The sequence below is a fragment of the Bacillus rossius genome, assembly GCF_032445375.1.
Source record: "Bacillus rossius redtenbacheri isolate Brsri chromosome 4 unlocalized genomic scaffold, Brsri_v3 Brsri_v3_scf4_1, whole genome shotgun sequence".
Taxonomy (NCBI): Eukaryota; Metazoa; Arthropoda; class Insecta; order Phasmatodea; family Bacillidae; genus Bacillus; species Bacillus rossius.
In genome coordinates this window covers 19,567,536-19,586,015 of record NW_026962010.1, presented here as the reverse complement: position 1 = coordinate 19,586,015, position 18,480 = coordinate 19,567,536, and the positions used below count along the sequence as shown (strand labels likewise).

Below are 18,480 nucleotides of genomic sequence, written 5' to 3'. Positions count from 1 at the left end.
TCGTGTGGATATCGTAATTCTCTAAAAAGTTGGTTAGCTAAGCAGAAATAAAAAAGTTGTCGTGTAAACAGGTATGCCGGATGACAATTTACAAAACGTTCTAAAACTGGTAGTTTCAGGCAATGCCGCGCAAGTGCAGAAGTATTCAGCGCCAGAGCCGGAAAAGGACTCAGGTGCTCAGGCCGATTCGTGCCGAATAAAACGAGCGCCAGAACTCAGCAACAGAGCGAGAGAGGCGCCGAGGACTTGAAGCGCTGGGCGCTGTTGCAGGGCGTCGACGAGTGCAAAGGCTAAGATGGCTGAAATCAACTCCAACTCTGAAGACCTGCTGGTCCACGAGAGACGTTTTCACGCAAAAAAAAAAAAAAAAAACCGGTAGTGTAGCGATACTAACCACCCCCGTTTGTTTGGCTGATTTCAGTAGTTCTTCAACCTAATGTCATTCAGCCTGAACTTTATTAATTAAAAGTTATTCGCTAAACTCGTTCCCTCTTAAATTAAATATTCACCAATCTACAATAACAACATTGGCCGTAAAAACGATGATATCCGCACATATAATCAGATGAAGGCAAGCTACAAATATTAAAGTGTACCGACACGTAGACCGAAATTTCATTTTTCAGCATTAAGATTTACCAAAGAGATAAATATTTTTGAATTTCAGTTCCGCAAGGTTTCCGCTTCCGTTTTGCTTTCTGTCTGGCGGCATGACACGACAAAATTAGAAATAGAATTTATTCCTTGCGGGTCGTTGGGGCGCGTGTTTTGTCGTGGTGACGTCACGGGCCTGCCATGTCGTGCCCGTCGTGACAGCTTCAGGAAAATATTCGCGCCCATCGCATCGCATCGCATCGCACCGCACCGCACCGCACCTTCGCGCTACTGTGATCCCAGCATAGTACTGTAATACTATAATGCGGGCCAAATGAGTTGGGAGCGATCAGCACGCCGCAGGAACAAGAGGGGCAAGAGGGACGGAAGCGGAAGTAACGAAAGGGAATAATTATCAGTGTGGAGCGGCCAAGGAGGTGGCAATATCTCCTCGGGCGCTGCAATTTTTTTTAGAGCATGTTCGCGATCATGATACAGCTGCTCAATGACAAGGAGCTCGTTCTGCAACACGTAATCTGCATTATCTACGCCTGTCTTCAGTTGACCATCCACTAGTTTCGTATCATGTGGGTGGTACCTCCGGAGCTGGCCTCGTCTCTCCAGCTGCAGTTGTGTTTCCTTACACCGCGCATTAAGATGAAGGACGAGAAGATCTGGAAGATGGTGGGTGAAACGGGGGGTTGTCAACAGAGAAACTAATGGGGGTTAATGTTTGCCACGAGACTTTAAACTTCAGTCAGTAAGCGGACAGTGTAAAAACTTTGATTTTACCGACTGACTTTGATTACCGTCTGAATTAGGAAAGCTCATAAACTTGATTGGAGGGCACATTACGAAGAACGACACATTCGGAAAATCGATCCCAATGCAAGAAAGGTTAGCTACGACCTAGCGTTTTTGTCAAGGTGATATTATTATAATAAGTTTACTTTTCCTGCTTTGGGTATCCAAGAACACTACCACTATATTCATATGTAGAACTGTTTCCAAATTGAATGAAATACGTGAATGTGGCCAGTGCAAAAGGGAACTCCTGGAATGTTTCCATGGCTGCACAGGTCGTGTGGCGATGACACTGAATAACGATCGGGGAAACACCTCGTCTACACAGTATCACTATCACGACTCCCAGCACCAGCAGGAGGTGCGCGGGCCCTACCTGGTGCGGCGGGCGCGCGTGGCTCGGGTTGCTGAAGTGGTCCTTGAAGAGGATGGCGGCGGCGTCTCCCGCCTCGGCCTTGCTGGCCGTGATGGAGCAGGTGTCGACGGGGCACTTGGAGCGCAGGAAGACTCCCCGGCCGGCCTCCATTTGCGACCACGAGCCCAGCCCGTTGTACAGCAGGATCTTCTTCAGCCTGGGCTCCGGCTGTCTCACCGCGCACAACCCACCCCGTCAACCTCACACTGTATCCTCACATTGTAGCCTCACATTGTATCCTAACAGACAGGCAGAGTCGTGACTTATTCGAAATACTTGTATTCAAAATGCAAATACAAAATAGCTATGTATTTTATATTTTATTACTTAAATACCTTTTTTTTGAATATTTTTAATTTTTTTGAAATACTTTTCGAAATGTATTTTATATTTGTCAAATATAAAATACTTTTTTACTGCTAAATTTCAGAAGTATTACCACTCAAATTTTCAAAGTGCATGGGTCAACGATTCGGCAAATGGCCACTAGAGGCGCTGCAACTTTTAAAGTCTGTATGTGCAAAATGACTTTTAAAACAATATGAACGTTATTATCTGTGAAAAATGACGCTACGCTTCGCTTTTTAACGAGATTGACTTCGATTTTGTTTCGATTACTTTTTATTTTTATTTTACGCCGTTAATAGTGTTTGTTATCAAAAATATAGAGTTGGATTTGGTGTTCTACTGTTATATTAATCAGTGATTACTTGGTCAATATCAATGGTGGTGTAAATTTAATGCAAAATGTAAGTATTTAAACATTAACTCAATAAGTTCATACGAAATCTGAGGTTAAATATAAAGGTTTCTACAGTTTCTAAATATTTCTCAATCGGTAACGACTGTAATATATACATATTACCTAACCTATTTGTGTTTGGTGTGCCAACAGTAACTAACATTAATTAATTAATGTTAATTGTTTTGTTTTAATACCTAGGTTAATTAGCAGACATTTTGTTATTTGAAACGGCTTATTTCTTTTGTTTATTTAAATTAATTAATGTTAGCTAGTCCCAAGACCTGTTAAAGGTGTTCAATTCTTATTTTATTCTCTTTTTCAGGGATTACCATAACCTCAATTATCCATTTATATTGAGACATTGTTTCAAAGACGTTATGAAGGATGTTGGGCAAGAAGTAAATATTTCTGCTGTTTGTAAAAAATGCTCAAAATCATTAAAGGAAAGTTTGAATGCGACTACAAACTTCTTAAAGCATATAAACGTAAGTACTTAAACACATAATGTACTTGTATTTATTGTTAATGTTATGTTATATTGTACTATCGTATCAAAACGCGATTTGTACTTCTTTCCTTTTTCAGTTAATATGGTTGTTCTAATTTATAATGTCATTATCTTTTTTTTTTTTTAGAGAAAAGGCCATTAGGATCTACTGAATGAGTATGAGGAATTGAAACCCCAACATAATAAGAAAAGAAAATGTGACATTACTGAATCTGATGGCAATGGAGCAAGTACAAATACAAAGAAAATGAAACTGAAACAAACACTTTACCGAAGTCAATTAATTTGGATAAATTAATTGTGAACTTTATTGTTGATACCATGTCACCTGTCTCAATTGTTGAAAATAAGTCATTCCGGGCACTTATTGAAGGTGTTAAACAACACTGTCAACTCCACCAAAAGTGATGTGCCGCCGGACATGCCATAACAAAATTAGTAACTCATACATAACATATAAAGAAAATATAAAACATACATTGAAAACTGTTGATTATGTTTGTACCACCGCAGATATTTGGTCATCATCTAAACGAAGCTATTTAGGTATGACTGTACATTGGATTGATTCTACCACATTTGTAAGAAATAGTTCACCACTTGCATGCAGAAGATTTAAAGGATCACATACCTTCGACAAGGTAGCAGAACTCATTATTGATATTCATTCTGAATGTGATTTAAGGTTGCCTAAAATCATTATGAATATGATTTAAGGCTGCCTAAAATAACAAAAACTGTAACCGATAATGGTTCAAACATGATAAAAGCTTTCAAAATATTTGGAAAGCCAGATTTTTTCAGACTTAGAATGTGATGGAAACTTGAATGTAAATTATGACTTCCTTGATAATAATAATGAGAAAAGTAATGATGATACGGATGAAATGTTATTCCTAAAAGAGTTTCCCGAATCCGAAGATAGTGAGTGATACATACCAACTGCCCAACCATGAGCGATGTGCCACCCACACCTTGCATTTAATTCCTACTCGGGACACAGACAACGCCAGATGTAACAATAACCCATACCGAAAAGTACATGATGCGGCTATGGCTAAATGTCAGGCTGTTTGGAATTTATGTGCTAGGTCTCCAAAAGCTTGTGAAATTTACCTGGAAACCATTGGTAAATCTCCAACAAGCCCCTGTCCAACTAGGTGGAATTCATATTACGATTGCATAATTGATATCTTAAAAGTCCAAGAAACCATCAATGAAGCTCTGAGAAAACTAGGATTGGCTGTCTTAAAGGAGATGGAAGTCCAATTTTTGATTGAATATATTAGCAGGTCTAAACCCATAGCTGAAGCCATCTGGAGCTTAGAAGGGGACAAGGAGACTTTCTATGGGTGCATGGAGCCAGAATTGTATCGAATACAAAAAATGTTGGACTTATTAAAGCAAGACAATCCAGTATATTGTAATGGTTTAATTGATACAATAAAAGAAAGCATACAAAACCGGTTTGAAAATTATAACTTACATGATACTCGTGCCAAAGATAGAATTTTAGCAGCTGTATCATATCCCTTCTTCAAGTTAAAGTGGGTGCCAAAGACTGAAAAGGAATATGTGAAGGAGTTGTCTATTGGGGAAGTGCGAAGAATCAAACAAGAAGATTTAAAAAGTGCACTCCCACAAACATAAACAGGGAAAAAGAAGCAAAACAGTGAGTCTTACTATATTTTCAACGATTCAGACTCATCAGGAACCTCAACTGATGGCAACAGCAACCCCTGCATTGATTTGGAGACCCTCCAATATTCAAGAGAAGAAGACACAAGTCTGACCATTCTCAACACATACCAAACAGTAAAAAAAAAAAAAAAAAAAAAGTGTTTTTAAAATACAACACCTGCCTCCCTAGTTCGGCACCAGTGGAACGATTATTTTCATTTGGTGGTATGATAATGCGTCCACACAGACGCAACATGTCTGATGCTCTTTTTGAAGAGTTTGTAATGTTAAAATATTTAATAAATAAAGAACATTAGTAATTTTATCTGAAAGTATTTTATTTGAATAAAGTATTTTGAAAATACATATTTTGCATTTAGTATTTAAATACAAAAAGCAAAAGTATTTTGTATTTTGCATTTCAAATAGTAAATTAGAAAAAGTATTTGCATTTTGTATTTAAATACTTTTTTAAAAGTATTTTTTACATCTCTACACATAGGGATGCGTTCACAGCACACACATTCCGCCATCCCTTAGAAAATGCAGGCACACTCTAATGTATAGATAGTGTCCGAATACCTTTACTGGTAGCACTAGCTGTTGACAGTTTGTCAATTACTGTGCACGTAGTCATTTTGAGTCGTGATATTTACGAATATTCAGCTAAATGTATATAACAACGGCCAATTAAAAAAATAATAATTTAGCGTGACTGATATGTCAGCGATCCAAATCAGTTTGCTTTTCGGGAAAAAATTTTAAGGTGTTTAATTGTTTCTATTTAAGTTATCACTTATACTTTTTAAACAAATATTTTGCCAAAAATATAAATTAATATTATATGCAAATAAATAAAACACGATTCCGAAGCAAATGGATGTAGGTACGCATCCGTGGATGGGAGTGTCGTATTCTCTGAAACCTCGATTTTAGTGGACGCATGGACGGATGCAGCGGCATTCCTTTTGAGAATTCGGAAGAAGCGAAAAGATGGCCGTGTCCAATACGATGCGCTTTAGTGCATCCCTTAGCTAAGATATCCATTAAGCTATTATTCTGATGCAGTTATTAGTAATTACTGGTTTTTAGCTCCGCCTCACAGGTCCAATAGCCTATTTCATTTTATTATTCATTAAGCAATTTATCTGTACATTTATTCTGATAGGTCGCTTGTATTTACTGTTGGGTTACAACGTTTTATCACCAGATGATTACTCAAAGTTATTTTCAAGCTTTAAAAGGTCGAGCTAGTGACGATAATTTATTGCGGGACTTTTTACTGATATGAGATAACATTTAGTAAATAACTGTTGAGAAAGTTCCGAGGCAAACACAAAATGCTAAACACAAAGTGCTTCCGGTATGAATGCACAGGAAGTGACCTCAAATAAAAAAGTGCCAGGGATAAGTAATAACCAACTTGAAGTGTGACCTTGAGCCTTAAGACTCGGTCTCCATCGCCATGTTGAATTTATCGTTTTTTCGTCATTGTTTTTTTAAAGGGCTATTTATAAAATTGTAACTAATACCTCCCACTCATTCGCTGTTCTGCCACAAATATATTTACTTAGTGTAGCTCTGTAAGAAAATCCTTACGATACGAAACATAAAAACTTTTTTTTACTGCTTTTCTCCTAAATTGATTACAAAGAAAGTTGCAACCATAAAAATCACATTTTATGATTTTATGAACTACCGAAATGTATGTACTTACAGCTAAAAAAAACCCACAAATATGGAAATAATGTTTCGTATAATAAGGGGTTTCACACAAGTGAAATATTTTTTTGACAATTTACTTCTCTGGTGGTAGTTAAATCACCATTCTATTTTCGCATGCAATTATATAACACAAAGCTATAATCGAGGCTTTTTTTTCCTACCACTCTCAGCTTCATCTTATGAATTCGTGAAATGCATAGTGGATTGTCAAAGTTGAACGCTAAAGATGAACTGTCTGTCATGTAGGCAACATGCACTGCACAAAGTGAGCCAACGGCGGCGCTACAAGGCGTGCCATAATGAACAGGCAGACAAGAGACACCATCGAAGCCACGCCCATGTATTACGGTACTTTCAAATACTCACAAAGCACGCCTGGTCCCGCGTTAATACACGAGATACCCGAATTACCGGTCAACAGGTACGGTGTATGTACCATAAATGTGTTGCGTAGATAAACTTTCTTGGACCACATTTCTTACCACATAGATTTGGAGATGCGTGCCAAGCATTTCCTGACGTGTCTGTGTAAACTGCTATAAGGCATCTGCATCTGGCTGTAGCGCGATGGTATAGCAGCGCACTTGTTGCCTGGGTTGGCCTGGCACGGCTCCTAGTAGGACTCGCTAGGATTTTAGGTTTGACTGCGATCAAAGTCCACCATTTGCAGTGTAAGCATTGGTGTGACTTCAGGAAATTTCTATCTAGGTTTTCGTTTTGTAGTTCCTAAACCTTACAACCAACAACTCAATCATATATATATATATATATATATATATATATATATATACACACACACAAATACATATAAACACACATATATAATTTTGATTGGCCATTGCAACTACTGTAATTAAACACAAATTGCTGAAAATATAGATATATAAAATCTCGGTATAATATTTAATGGGAAAAATAAGGCCAATGGGATAGGAATATGAAAGGATAAAAAAAAATTAAAAACTGAAGAATCACTATAACTTATTAAGAAAAATATTATATCCGTTTAGAGTTATTTTACCTATTAAGAGCTGTACACAAATCTCTAGTCTGAGGCAATTTTTGATGACACCACCTGCACACCTGCAAGTGGTGAAAAAAAATGCATAAAGACAAAAAATTAATAACTCCAATCCTGTTAACGTTTTTGTAAATCTTCTAAATATCATCTAAATATTTTTAACAATATTTTTTTTACTCACCCTTATGGCAAAATAAGATTGCAGAACCAAAAAAAAGTCATTATTTCCTTAGAAGACACAATATCGAGCCCATTCTAAATTTTTGTTAGTAAAAATATCAATAATTTTGCCTACACATTTTTCTTTAAACCGCAGCCCTTATCACAAGGTGTGAATTTATATCTTTATTTATTTACTTATGGGAGTGAATGGGTATGTTAGTTTCATGAAGTTGTGTGCTTGCGGAAGAAACACAGACCTACCTACCTGCGATGCATACCTTTATTCAGGTGGTATTTTTTTTTTCCAAAGTTGAAGGAGTTCACAAGTAACTACTTTTGATTTTTATCTAAAACTACTAAACACAAGTAATTAGTGTCGTATGTTCATTTTACCATCGCATTACGTTTCTGTCCACTTAGTGCACCGACACCATGCAGAAGCTCGTGTTGCATACTTAACAGTGTATTCAAAGAAAATGGTGACATATCTGGCGTTATTCCTGGCTGCTCTTCACTACATCAAGTATTGAAATTAGAAATTGTGGTGTAATGGGCATTATCGCAGAGGCAGCTGCAAGAATATACGCATCGGAAAGGTAGAACGTTATAGGTATGACGCAGAGAAATCGCAATGGCAATACAGAACTAAAAATAATAAAAAGAAGACTTCCCATGAATGAGTTTGAGAAGTGGCACGTGTTTCTACCGGGACACACATACGGTGTGCAGAGCTTCAGGAAAAACAACGCGATTTGAAATCCACTCAAGATATCCGAGTGGGGCCTGTTTACGAAAAGCATTTAAGAGTTCTCTGAGGGCCGAAAAGTACTTTTGTTTTCATATTAAATTTTTAAACTAAAATGCATGTTTTCAGAGTAATTTCTAGGCGTAAAACTACCAGTACAGATTCTTGAAAGCACTTAACGGACTTGCATTACCCATTTATCTTCATTTCTCGGCTATATAATGTTACGGCCACCGCTCAAATTTCACAGTTATCCTGTGACGATGAGAAGACTGCGTGCCAGTTCAGAGCCTTGCGATTAGAGGCTCCGCGCTACAATCACCAGCGAACGTCGCACATCATCCTGCCTCACTAACACACATAAACCCCTGACGAGGCGGGCCCCTTAAGGTCGGTATTCCAAGACACAAAAATAAGGGTTTAGGTTTTGAACATGCTACACCTGTACGCTAACCGGATTCCTAGTTCACGACAAGACACGGCCAGTTCCTAATTTTTTGGAACCGGATTTTGGTGTCCGTATCTGTTGCCAATTTGCTGTCCAAATCCCGCGCATGCGCAGAGCTCACTTTTTCGTTGATTTCGTCCAGATGGAGGACCCGCGCCATTAACTCGTATATAGTCACTTTCGTGATCATCGTGGAACGTACCAAGCGTGTTGGTGTGCCAAATGAAACTTTATGGCAGAGAAACTATCCTGTAATACATTTTGTACAATTTAATGCTCACAACAATAAATAATCGCAAAGATTAAAAGTACTTGAGAATATTAGAAAGGCGGTTATATTTTTGTACGATGGTGCTGCTATCTGTAGCATTTTTGCTGTAAAAATTTTATCGATGGTTGGGAAACGTTCGCTAGAATGAGCTAAAACCAGTCTCTAGCCTCGCGCAGGACACCAGGTCCCCTGGTTGCCGATTTGTTTCCTTACTGGGATTCGGTTCGGACACGTTCTGGAAAACGGCCAGCGAGTAGGGTCAAGGCTGTGTCCCAACAACGCAGTGCTTATTCGCTACCTTACTCGGACGTCTTGGAATACTACCCTAAGTCACAGGACCCGGGTGAATCCCGCTGCGCTCTTGACTACGGTGTTTCGTGGCTTCCCTAAATCACTCCCAGCAAATGCTGGTGTGATTCCTTGCTAGGGGCCTGGCCGATTTCTACCCCGAACCTCCTTGATCCGTGTCGCCGTGAGCTGCCGTCTATGGTTTATACCTCGTCGCTGACGAGACTGGCAAAATTTTAAGGTAGAGAGATAGAAACTTAAGACACCAACATACCATAACAATTCTCTGTCATACAATAAAATAAAAAAAATCATTCGTTAATACACGGTGTATAATTTAATGCTATACCAGAGTTCATTAGTAAATTGGTTTTACAAATAGATTCCCATGTAAAGTCACTGGCGTTTAGTGTAATACGTTTTCGAAGTGAAACTTCTTTGGGCGCGAAGAGAGTAAAATTTCAAGGTTGAATTTTAATGGAACGTTTTCGTGAAACATTGTTCCGAAACGTTTCTGACGCGAAAAGGAAAGAGAATAGGTATTTGGCCAAAGAGATGTAAAGAGAGCACTATGCTATATACGTGGCTGGGCTCTTTTTCGTTCCCCTCTTTGTGAGATGATTCGTCCCACACCCAAAAAAACAAAAACCCACTGAGATATATAAATAAATGAAAGATTAAGACAGTGTGAGCAAGCAAATTTTTTCAGAAAATAGATATAGGTATCCTATACAGTCAGCGACGGATGCCTTGAATTTTATATTTGCTACCAGGGCGCTCATGTTCCTCCTTGTTCAAGCAGCATTGAAGAGAGCGCTGTCGAGACAGTCCCTGCATTTCCCGCATAGATAGCGCTACCTGTTATATTTCGTTCAGAGACCGAGCGTGCTCGAAACGGCGGAATTGTTCGAAGAAGCAGTAACACGCACAGTGTCTCTGTGACGAGGAATGCCCGGGTGCAACTGACCTGCTCGGCGCGCGCCGGCACGAACATGAGCTGCTGCGTGATGCGGTCCGAGCCGGGGTCCTCGGCGGGCCACAGCTTGAGGCGGCGGCGGCCCGGGCTGGAGGCGGTGGGCCAGCGCGAGCCGCCGCTCAGGTACCACGGCCTGCCCGCGGACTGCTGCTCCTCCGGCTCCTGCTCCTCCGGGTCCTCCAGCAGGTCCCCCGGGGCCGGCGTGGCGCGCTGCCAGCCCGCGTCCGGCGCCTGCGACCACACCCGCTCTGCCTACCAGGGAGCTGCGTTACCAGGTAACTTGGCGCCCTAGGCGACAAACCTTAATGCCTCCCCCCAAAACAAATTTGCCTTGCCTCAAAATACATCACGTAAGCCCAAGATTTTGTCAACAATCAAATGCAAGCAGGCTTGTGTTTTTTTATTTACTTATCACAAATCATAAACAGGTCACCGTGGACTTTAAATAATTCTTATATCAATATAAACACTCCAAACTGTTACGAAAATCCATTTTCATCTAGTTTCAAAATTCGTTAAACATATTATATCAGCTGTTGTGTGTCGTGCTGCGCCGCCCCCGGCTACTTGGCGCCCTAGGCGGTTGCCTAGTTCGCCTGTATGGACGCGCCGGCCCTGGCTGCGTGGCGACACCACATATTGGTATAGGGGCAGGCATTTTTTTCGCGAAAAAGATCTGAACACTTAATACACTGCAACAAGGTATACCCGCACCTGTGCTTTCTTCCTTGTGATTGGCGGCCGTCTGCTCGAGAGAAGTCGTCGCCTTGTTTGACCGAACCACTCAGGACGCGTTTGCTTCCGCTCTGAATCACTGTGATTGGTGTTGTAACAATCGATATGTAGGTACCTAAGAGAAACTCTCCCAATCACGGAACACAGACGGTGCTACATTGTTTTGACTTTCATCAATGTCTCGAAATCTTTTCGCGAAAATCTTCATGCCCCTACATATTGGATACATCGATCGTCAAAGGATTTTCAAAGCTCGAACGGAGGCGCTAGGTAATAGAATATTAATAATAAATGCAAGACTTGTTTTGCCAGAATTCATAGTAAAATTTTAGTTTTTTTATACATTATTGATTATATTGTACCTGCTAATTTCATTTTCTGTTGTTATATAAGCTATCAGATTGTTACACATTAACGTAAAAAAAATTTTGACAAACAATAATATTAAATCATAATTTCAGTTGTTTACTACTATTTTTTATAGCGACTCGCCCCGGCTTTGCACGGGTAGCACTAATTATCTATAGCCAAATTACTTCTAGTGGATGGATGGGACCGGTTCATATGGGTGGATGGGACCAGTCATGTGAAGACGTTTCAGCAGATATCTATACGTACAGTGCCTCGCTACGTCCAAGGAAAAAAAAACAATGTATTTAAGGCAAATTGGAAAGTTTATTTCTTTTATTAATTCATCTTAAGGCCAGCAGATGGACAATGAATTTTGTTTTGGACGTGACAACGTCTAATAAATCGATGAACGCCGGCTGCACTCACGAAAAAGTGTCCCGTTACGCTCATTTTATATTGCTCTTTGCCTACCCGTTCCTCCTAGCATTGCTGCAGAGTCCGTGGCGCAAATATATTATTTTTGACTGCATTTTGGTGTTCGGTAAGCCATTTTCCTTCACATCATCGTTGTAACACTCCCATTCGTTTCCTACTTTTCCTATTATCGTCCTATCCTTAACAGAATAACACAGATTGGAAGAAGTTAAATAGCAAACATGTATAAAAGTTATAGTTAAAATAATTTCTTCGTTAAAGTAATAAACATATTTGAATTAATGAGTGCAAATAAAAGTAAATTTATCAATTAAATTGTATATTTCATTTCACTCCTTCTTTGTATCCATACAAAATAGTGATAATTCAATAAAAATGATTCAATTTTATTCATAAAAGTATGCAATCATTTCATCAGTGTTTTGTTATGACGTCACGTTAAACTATCGTCCGTAAACCGACTTTACAAACAACCAATTTTTTTAAATTTTTAGTACAAACGCATACATTTTTTGGTGTCCAACTCGGGAGCTGGCCATGTGAAAATCATGAAATTTCCAAATTTAAGCCAGCAATTGTCAATGATTGGCCTTGTGCTTTGTTGATGATAATAGCAAAGGCAAGGCACACTTCAAATCTAACTCAACACATACCTACACAGTCCTTCTTACGGTAAGTCCTTGTGTTTTAATATTGGCTATATTTTCGTATCACCGTTTGCTACATTATGTTTCAGCATAGTGTCGTATTAAAGTTAGTTAGGTTTAATTAGGTATTGTTATTTATGTCGTTTCAAGGTCGCAGACATTTGTCACAGTATATTGTCTTATAAAAGTTAATTTGTAATTGGGTTTAATTAGGTATTGGTATTCTGTCACACTACTCACAGAATATTTTCGTTCGTATAAAAGTTAATTTGTAAAAAAAAAAAATATTTCTTAAAGTATTCTCGTATTATTATTGCTAGGAATATTGTAGTGTTTCCTTGCCTGACACCGACTCCAAAAATAACAATAATTGTAACTACATTATACCTACCTTCTTGCGTGGTAACACATAGATCATACCTACATATTGATGAGTAGAAAAAGTAAGTTGATTATTATGTTGTAGAAGAATACGCAATTCTTTTTTTTTACTTTTCAGTGCATATTAATTTGTTTTGGAATAGTTTCTTTTGAAGTCGATTTTCTTTTAAATTTGTGTTTATTTTTTTGATTTTTAGTGAAATTGAATTACAATAACTAATTTGTCTGAATATGGGTAGACCTACTAAACGTACTGCTCATATGAGACAGCACCGTTTAAATGAAACAAACGAAGTCAGGGAGAGACGCCTACCTCAACAGAGGAAATATACCTCGAGGACAATTTCAAAACAGACTTGCGAAGAGCGCAAAAATACACTTTCGAAAATGCGGCTTTACATTAAAAAGTTTTGAACAGGGAAAATATCGAAAAACGCAGTCACCGTCTCGGCTTGATGAACGATTGTCTTTCGAATGAGACGGAGGAGCAACGTGCCCACCGACTCAGCGTGATACACGATCGTCTATCCAAAGAGACAGAAGAGCAACGTGCAAACCGTCTCAGCTTGATCCACGTTACGGTAGGTGACAAAAATATCCGGATAGCCTATAAAAGATTAGGCCGAGTATCGTTAATTTGCTCCTAATAATTTAAGAGTTCCGTTACTTTGTCATGGATCCCATAGTCAAAACCTAACCAAACTTTCATCAAACTATCCTTGAAGTACATCCTTTCCAATAAAAAAAGAATCATCGAATTCGGTTGGTGTGATATTGAGTTATTCTTCCTTTTTGTCGCGCACATACTTAATGCAAATTTAAGACTTATATGGTTTTCTAATGGATTCCATTGTCAGAACTGGACCAAATTGAAATGGGACCGCACGGGAAAAACCAGCTTTCAAAAAAAAATAATCATCAAAATCGGTTCACCCAGTCGAAAGATCTGAGGTAACAAACATAAAAAAAAAAAAAACAGACGAATTGAGAACCTCCTCCTTTTTTGAAGTCGGTTGAAAATGATATCAAACAAAGCGCGTATTTGTTTTGGGTGACACGTGAGTGATGCCTCTGTTAGCGTTGTGTTCCAATGCTGATCACTTTCAAACAAGCCCAATCTGAAACACACTTCTCGACAAGTCTGGCATTCGTCTCCATCGAAGGTTTTCAAGGCGGCGAATGATGATGAACCTTTCATAGTATACAATAACAATCGCAAATAATAAAATTTAGCATTATTCGGATGAACGGTGTAGACACATCCCAAAGCATCAGAACAACTCGCACCAGCATATTCTGGGACAATCGCGCCACGCTTTCTCCTCGTGAACTTCGTTGTCGACATGTTCCAAGTGTTATATTTGGGAACTTCAGAATATAATAAAGTGTGTGTGTGTGAGCTGCTAATCTCTATTTTCTGGGATTTGTTCGGTGAAATAAACATGCTCGCCATTTTCCAAATGAACAGCAAGATGTTGAACTGTTGGATATCGTTCGTTGATGTTGAATGAAATTTGCGCCAAACCTCTTCATTGCTGCTGATGTAGCACCCTATCTGGAATTGCATAACATAACTGCCATATCACTGCCTTTGTTGACGTTTTTACAAACGTATTTTTTCGACTTCACCGAATTGCAACATTGATGTGGGCATCAAACATTTTTGAAAGCAGCGGCGAGAAGGACATGATACAGCTATTGTCAACATCAACATCAACATCTACATTGCGCATTTTGATTGTGGTTTGTATCCATCGTCATCCACCTTTCTTCGCCTATACAGAGGATATCCATCGCTTCTGTTTGAGTTTCTTGAATGAGCTCACATGGATAGCGCTTTGTACACTTGTCTTCTTTCATGCATGGTGATTTTGTGTTCAGCTTATAGCAAGGCCCATGGATCATGTGTTTTTGGATCGATTAAAATATAACCGGATCTTCTGTGGGATTTGGGAGCTCTGCGGAAATCATGTCATCAATTTGTGTTGGCACAATTTTTTCTTTTAGCCAGACTAAAATATGGGCGTGTGGCAAACCTCGCTTTTGCCATTCAACCTAGTATATCAAGCATTGAGTTTCGCCAAATATGTGATTTTTGGTGATAACGTCCATCAGCCTCGTCAACTTTTGTTTGAATACTCGGGCGAGGATATCGTGTCTATGTGTTGAACTTCAGCCGGTGAATAAAAGGTAGGAGATGTCTTTCCATGCTGGATTGCAAGTGAAAGTGATGAAGAGGTCTGGTCTTCCATACTTGCGCACGTATGTCACGGCATCTTGAGTGTACTCGTTCATGTGTCGTGGATTGCCGGTGTATGTATGTCGCTGGCAAGATCACCATTTGTTTTCATCATTGGCGATCGAATCATGCAAGTGGACAAATTCTTCGACGCGCAGCTTTTGTTGATTCAACCGAATGAAGAGCAGACGTTCACTTTCAATTTTCGCGTACATGTCGACAGTGAATTTGTAGAAGATTTCGCGGTATTTCAACAAATAATTCGATTCATTCGGCCAGATCATAAGGCGACTGGCATAAAAGTCCATGCAGGAAACCTTTTTTTGCAGACTCTTCATTTGTGTTGGGGTTCGTTTGCATTACCTCGAAATGATACCCATCCTCACCACGTGGAAAAAAAAGCAATGGATATTGTAGTGCATCTTACGATCGATGAGTTTCCACAACGCGTTGAACACTTCCATTCCAGTGGTGAATGAAGATATCGCGTCACTTGAATTCTGTGCCGACCATAACAACTGCGACGTCACCTATCACTATCACCTGTCGCTTATCACTATCACTGGTGCATTGAGCACCACTCGGGCCCCCCAGCCGGTGTCTTATCTGCTCTTATCACAACCGTATAATCATCTGACGGCATCTGGTCTAGGGCTGTGTTGAACAGACGGATGGGGCTGTCGTGTTCGTGTAACATAGCTTGAAGACTCGAAACGATTTCCCGTCTAACTTCAGTACTGATTGCGCAACACTGCTCAACTTCTGTTGCTTCATTGCCAGTGAAATACATTTGGAGGAACTTGGCATCTTCATCGGGAACCGGGAGAAACGATCCAACTCTGTGGTAGATTTGGCCTTCCACTTTGAAGGTGGGCATGTAGCCAGCATCGTTTACTAACGTTAGTTGCTCCGAAGGACGTCCTTTGAAAATATGACCTGTACTTTCGTATGTTTTGAAGAAGTGCTTGTAAATCAGAGTGGCGCCAGAAATGTAACTTGGTAGCGACTCAACCAGTGGTGGCAAAACAACTTTACCGTTCGAACAGCACATTCCATGGGATTCCTTAGCGATCTTCAAAACAGGACAATGTAAGCAAACTTTGTCCATTGCACCAATCACTACGTCTTCGTGATTCCGGTAGTCATCATCCTTATTGTAATGAAAAGCCGCCAACTTTAAATCGATTCTTTCTCTTGATCGAGCCATTTGTGAGCGATTGGTGTCAAGTCTTTCGATATGACGTTGAGGTGTCTGTGCAGCTCTCGATGAAGATGCATGGTCATGCATTTGCTGAAGCCGCAATTCGAGTTCACATTTAGTTTCTACTGCTCTTGACGTAGATGCCCTGTCGCGATTTTCCTGAAGACGTGATTTCAGTTCCTCAGCTGTTTCAGCTGCCCTTCTTTCCTTCATCTTCTTCGATTTGGTGTTTTTTTAACCAGTGGTTGCTTTTATGGTGGCATTTTTATAAACTGTAAACGTGCAAAAGAAGCAATGATGAACGAATGCAAATGCGAATTTACACGCGCAAATGAAAACAAATCAGCCAAGAAATACGTCGATTGACCGGTTTGAATGTGATTTGCTCACGAATAAAACACTACCAATCGAATGAAAAAGCGAATGTACACGAACAAATCAAAACTATTAAGCGAACAAATGCATGCATCTATCTATATAAATAAAAATGAATCTTTGTAAGTTTTTTCTCTATGCATTCCTAAAATTTGTATGTTTGTTCTCTGTGTATTCCTAAACCAATTATGTGATCTCAATGAAATTTTGCACACTTAACCTTTCGAAACACGAGGAATGTCACTGTTTAGATGAGATTTCGATAACACCAACCCTTAAAGCAGAACTTAAGGTGGCGCGCGAGTCGTATGAGATAGTTACCAGTACAATTAGCAATAAAATCTTGCAATTATTACTGTTTTTTTACCATGGTAACGTTTGTATGTTTCTTACCTACCACATTCTATACACTTCTGGAAATAACTTAATTTATTTTAAATTTAAATAGAACGATATTGTCTAACCCTAATATCGCTTTTAATTCAGAATGTTCAAAACTCTAAAATATTATAGAAAAATCAAATTTTGTATTAATTTGTATTGAAATATGACACAAAATTGCTGACACCAAGCTCATTTTCTTAATGGGGAGAGAAAGATGTAATTTTGGTTTAAAACCGTTTTATTTTTTGCCATAACAATTTTCTATAATTTGACATTATAAAATTGGCTTCGTTAAATAATAGTATACAACTTAATTGAATACCTTAAGTTAATAGTTAAATGCTAAAATTATTTTCCCATTTAAATTATTGATTTACTAGCTGAAGTACCCGGCGTTGCCCGGGCTAAAAACAATATAATACAATGAACATCACTACCTGTTTCACGTCTACAGGACATACACTTGAAAAGGGGGAAATTTTGTTTTTAAAGTCCCGCTGATTCCATAATCTCGGTGTATCAAGGCTACGCATAGGCCAAACTGGGACGCCAATCTTCAGCTTCATTTTGTGGGAAGACAGGTAACCCCCAGGCAAGAAGTGACGAACGCACCGAACGATTGCGCGTTAAAAATGCAAGGCAACGCCATCTATTGACCAAGATCTAAACAACTGTTATTAGGGCCTTTAGTTCGCTAGCAGCCGCGAGCTTCACTAAGTGAATGGGTTTCGCCAAGGAGAAGGATAGTAAGTTGTCAAACCTTACTATATGACCGTGTGGCGGACATAGAGAAACACATACTCTTTGTTTGTGTGTCTATGACCTACTTCATATGATTTTCTATTATAAAACTGAATTCACCACTTTATCACATTTTAGGGATGGAATTTCATGATTATATGTTGCCTATGTCACTCTCTAGCACATAAACTATATATATATATATATATATACAAAAAATCATGTAGATCCGTCACTTCGTGAAAGAAGGACAACGAATAAACAAACTTTTACATTTATAATATTATTAGGGATATTAATAAATTAATTTTTGAGAATGACTGCAAATGCTATCTATAATACTGTCAATATACAATATTTTATAGTTCTGGAAATCTTTCAAGTGTAATATCAATATTAAACTATAAAAATTGTCCAGTGGCCGTTATCGGTCTGCTTGGGCCTGACGATGGGAACAGATCTGAGTTCCCGAAACGTCGCAACTGTTGTGTCTTAGTTAGCCTACTGTATTCGGCTGTGCTGTAGTCGTCTTGTCATCCAGAGTACCTGTTTAATTCCGTCACTGTGTTTGCATGCGTATCGCAACTTGTGTTTTGTCGGGATTATATA

General features: G+C 39.0%; 1 protein-coding gene across 3 annotated transcripts in view; it reads right to left on the bottom strand.

Moving 5' to 3' along the window:
• LOC134541661 (glycoprotein 3-alpha-L-fucosyltransferase A) overlaps positions 1–18,480 on the bottom strand; it is a 211,148-nt gene that overhangs the window by 18,825 nt on the left and 173,843 nt on the right. For all 3 annotated transcript variants that reach the window (XM_063385263.1, XM_063385264.1, XM_063385265.1), the window contains 2 exons: positions 10,374–10,613; positions 1,775–1,981 (listed from right to left, as the gene is read on the bottom strand). In XM_063385263.1, the coding sequence (XP_063241333.1) occupies positions 1,775–1,981; positions 10,374–10,613 (447 nt within the window). The remainder of the gene's footprint in view (positions 1–1,774; positions 1,982–10,373; positions 10,614–18,480) is intronic.